Raw genomic sequence first — 3003 nt, 5'->3', positions numbered from 1 at the left:
CACAGGGACACTATACTCGCATACACGGACACACACGCACGCACACATGGAGGGACACACACAGGGACACTATACTCGCATACACGGACACACACACGCACACGGACACTATACTTGCATACACGGACGCACACATGGAGGGACACTATACTCGCATACACACACTATACACGGACACACACCTCACATGCACAGTAAATGAATGAAACATTTTGGGTCTCTCACTCTGCTTTCTTTATCCCAGTTTTCTCCTCCTCTTCCTAACACAAGCCTCACTAGCAGAAGATGTCTGTAACCACTATATGAGGAGCTTCCAGAGTTCTCTCTGCCAAACTTCTTTTCTCTTTGTAGTCAGGATTTCATGCGCGCTGAGCTCCACAATACAAGGATGCATTCTGTAATCTCGCCACTAGATGGTGCCCTGTGCATAGAAATGGCTCTGGGCTGACAGTGAAGGGATTTGAATACAGAATGTTTGGGTGAATTTTGTGCAACTGACCAATGAAAATGTTTTGTTTCCGCTTCTTCCTTATCTTAATAGAAGATCCTCATTACTAGTTACTTTTGTGGGCCTAATACAGTATTATATATTATTAATATTCAAAAGTAGTATTTATATAGCTCCAACATATTATGTAGCGCTGTACATTAAAAAAAGGGTTACAGATACAGACAGTGACACAGCAGGAGGAGAGGACCCTGACCAGAAGAGCTTACAATCTAAGAGGTGGGGGATATATCACACAATAGGGATATGGAATGGTGGGAAGTACTGAGGGTTTAGGAGACAGAATAGGACGGGTAGGTGAGGGGGAAGCGTTGGGTTTTAAATCAGCAGAAAAGGGTCCTCTCCTCCTCCTGTGTCACTGTCTGTCATTTGTAACCTCTATTTAGTGTACAGCGCTGCATAATATGTTGGCGATATATAAATCCTGCTTTATAATAATATTAGGTAAACTTTGTACTATACACTGCTTGGTAAGTTTTTGTTGAGATACTGCTTAGTTTTACTCTTTCATAATTTAGGATCACAAGAGTCAATCTGCTATTCTGAAGATAAACAAGACGGAGAGTGTTTTGAATAACAGCGTGTCATCTACCTCACCTGGTGATCCAGGCACGCATAGGTGAGTTACCTGACCCAAACCTGTCTGTCTGTTATATATTTATATACAGTCATCCTATTGTCCCACAACAATGACCACAAGTAGATCAGAGATCTAGCTGAGCCCAACCAAACACATCTAATTTATTGTCTATTCTCAGTAACATGCAGGCAACCTTTGCATTCATATTCAAGATTTGATAATTATTTTTCTAAAGCTCATTTCTTCACATATTCTGTATGAATTCCTCTGGGTTGTGTTCATTCTGATTTACATTTCCTATAGATGATCATTATCCAGGTGGGGTGTGAGGGCAACGTACATTGTAGTCTAGTTTGATATTCGAATAGTTTGAGTTGATTGGCTATATAAAGGTAATATGGTCCATTTAATCTGATGTGAATGCTGATTAGGAGATCTGTGTCCTTCTCTGTTTAGGATGAGACACAATGGAGATAAAAGAGAACATTGCAGAAAAGATGACACCAGTAACAGAAAATCTTATCACAGAACACACAATGGCATCAAGGTAAGAGCATTCTAATGAAGTGAATCCTATAGTATGAGTGAATGTGCCCATCTTCATTCCTGATTATTAGCAGTTCTTCCAACAAGGTCTTGGCCAGATCCTTTTTATACTGCACATGCTGACTGTGGACCATTTATTCCAGTCGGTAAGCTGGACTTGTGACAACCTCTATCAATTTAGTTGGGTGTTGGGATGATGTAACTCCAGTGCCAATGCTCTGAGTTACACCATCATACCAAATGAGTAAAGTAAAAGGGATGCCAAACCCAAAAGATGAGGAAAGCAAGATGGTGGCCCTAGACCAGGCAATGAAAGCGAGTGTGGATCTGCCAGCAATGGAGGCGTCCACACTAGAAAATAAACCTTCCATAGTGGGCCTGATATTACCTATAGGCTTTATTGCTTTGAATCACTGACCCAGAACAGGATGATGCAAAAGAATAAATTACTACGTTTGAGTCCCAAGCCGGAAATCATTGACATGCTGGAAATGGTGAGGTGAAGGTGTGCCAAATGGAAGGGATCAAAGGATCAAACAGCTGGATGTTCTAGAGACCCCCACTTATCCCATGGAGCTCGACCTTCACCACTGCTGGACCCAAAACTGACTGCTTGAAAATCCTAATAGGGTGAGACAAAGCCACATTATTGTGCTGTCATTCCAGGGGCTAATGTGACTGCTGGGTGAGACCACATAATAGCTAGTATTGGTAACATTTTGTCCCCTATGATAAGACACAATAGGCCTGGAATGGATCTGGTCCAGGAATCAAATCATTTGCTAACAAATAGCTAAAGACTTTGAGGAAATCCATTCCAAGTTTGCTGGATCACCCTGCTTCACTGATGAAAGTATATCCTCTCCAGCCTTTGGAGCTTTAATAAATCAGCCCAATGAGATCAGAAGCCACCACAGCTGGAAACTGACACTTGTTTGGTAGACCCAGCCGCTATTACACCTCAGATTGGTTACACATTCACTGTCATTGTTCTATATTAATTATATGAAGGTTCTAACCCATCTGAACTGGAGACAGCAGACCCTTGGCTACCATAGCTGGGGACCACCTTACACAGAAAACTAATTTACTTCCTTTTGCTTCCTCCCACCTAAAATTGAGTTGTGATAAGTTGTCAGATTGTTTTGTGAAATACTGGAAACCATTGGTTCTTATTTCACCTTCTGCTCTTCCTTGTGTCATAGCTGTCTGAGCTTTGTTATTCTGTATCTCTGTCACTGTTTCTATTATTTCTATGTATTTTTACCTTTTTGTCTTTCCTCTCTTCTTCTCATTCTTTGTATTAATCACCTTGCAGGTTGAACATGATTCCTACACAGAGAAGCAGCTCGAGGAATCCATGGTGACC

The 3003-nt window shown here is 41.4% G+C and overlaps 1 protein-coding gene across 1 annotated transcript in view; it reads left to right on the top strand.

Moving 5' to 3' along the window:
- The first annotated feature begins 1030 nt into the window (after positions 1–1030).
- The window catches only part of LOC140330412 (DNA topoisomerase I, mitochondrial-like), a 26648-nt gene continuing 24675 nt past the window's right edge, over positions 1031–3003 (top strand). The window contains exons 1-3 of the mRNA XM_072410530.1: positions 1031–1127; positions 1545–1635; positions 2953–3003. The exon at positions 2953–3003 is cut by the window's right edge and continues 1 nt beyond it. Of these exons, the coding sequence (XP_072266631.1) occupies positions 1546–1635; positions 2953–3003 (141 nt within the window). The 5' untranslated portion in view covers positions 1031–1127; position 1545. The remainder of the gene's footprint in view (positions 1128–1544; positions 1636–2952) is intronic.

Source organism: Pyxicephalus adspersus, chromosome 5 (genome assembly GCF_032062135.1).
Source record: "Pyxicephalus adspersus chromosome 5, UCB_Pads_2.0, whole genome shotgun sequence".
Lineage (NCBI taxonomy): Eukaryota > Metazoa > Chordata > Amphibia > Anura > Pyxicephalidae > Pyxicephalus > Pyxicephalus adspersus.
The sequence above is the reverse complement of the archived record's forward strand: the minus strand, read 5'-3'. Positions and strand labels throughout refer to the sequence as shown.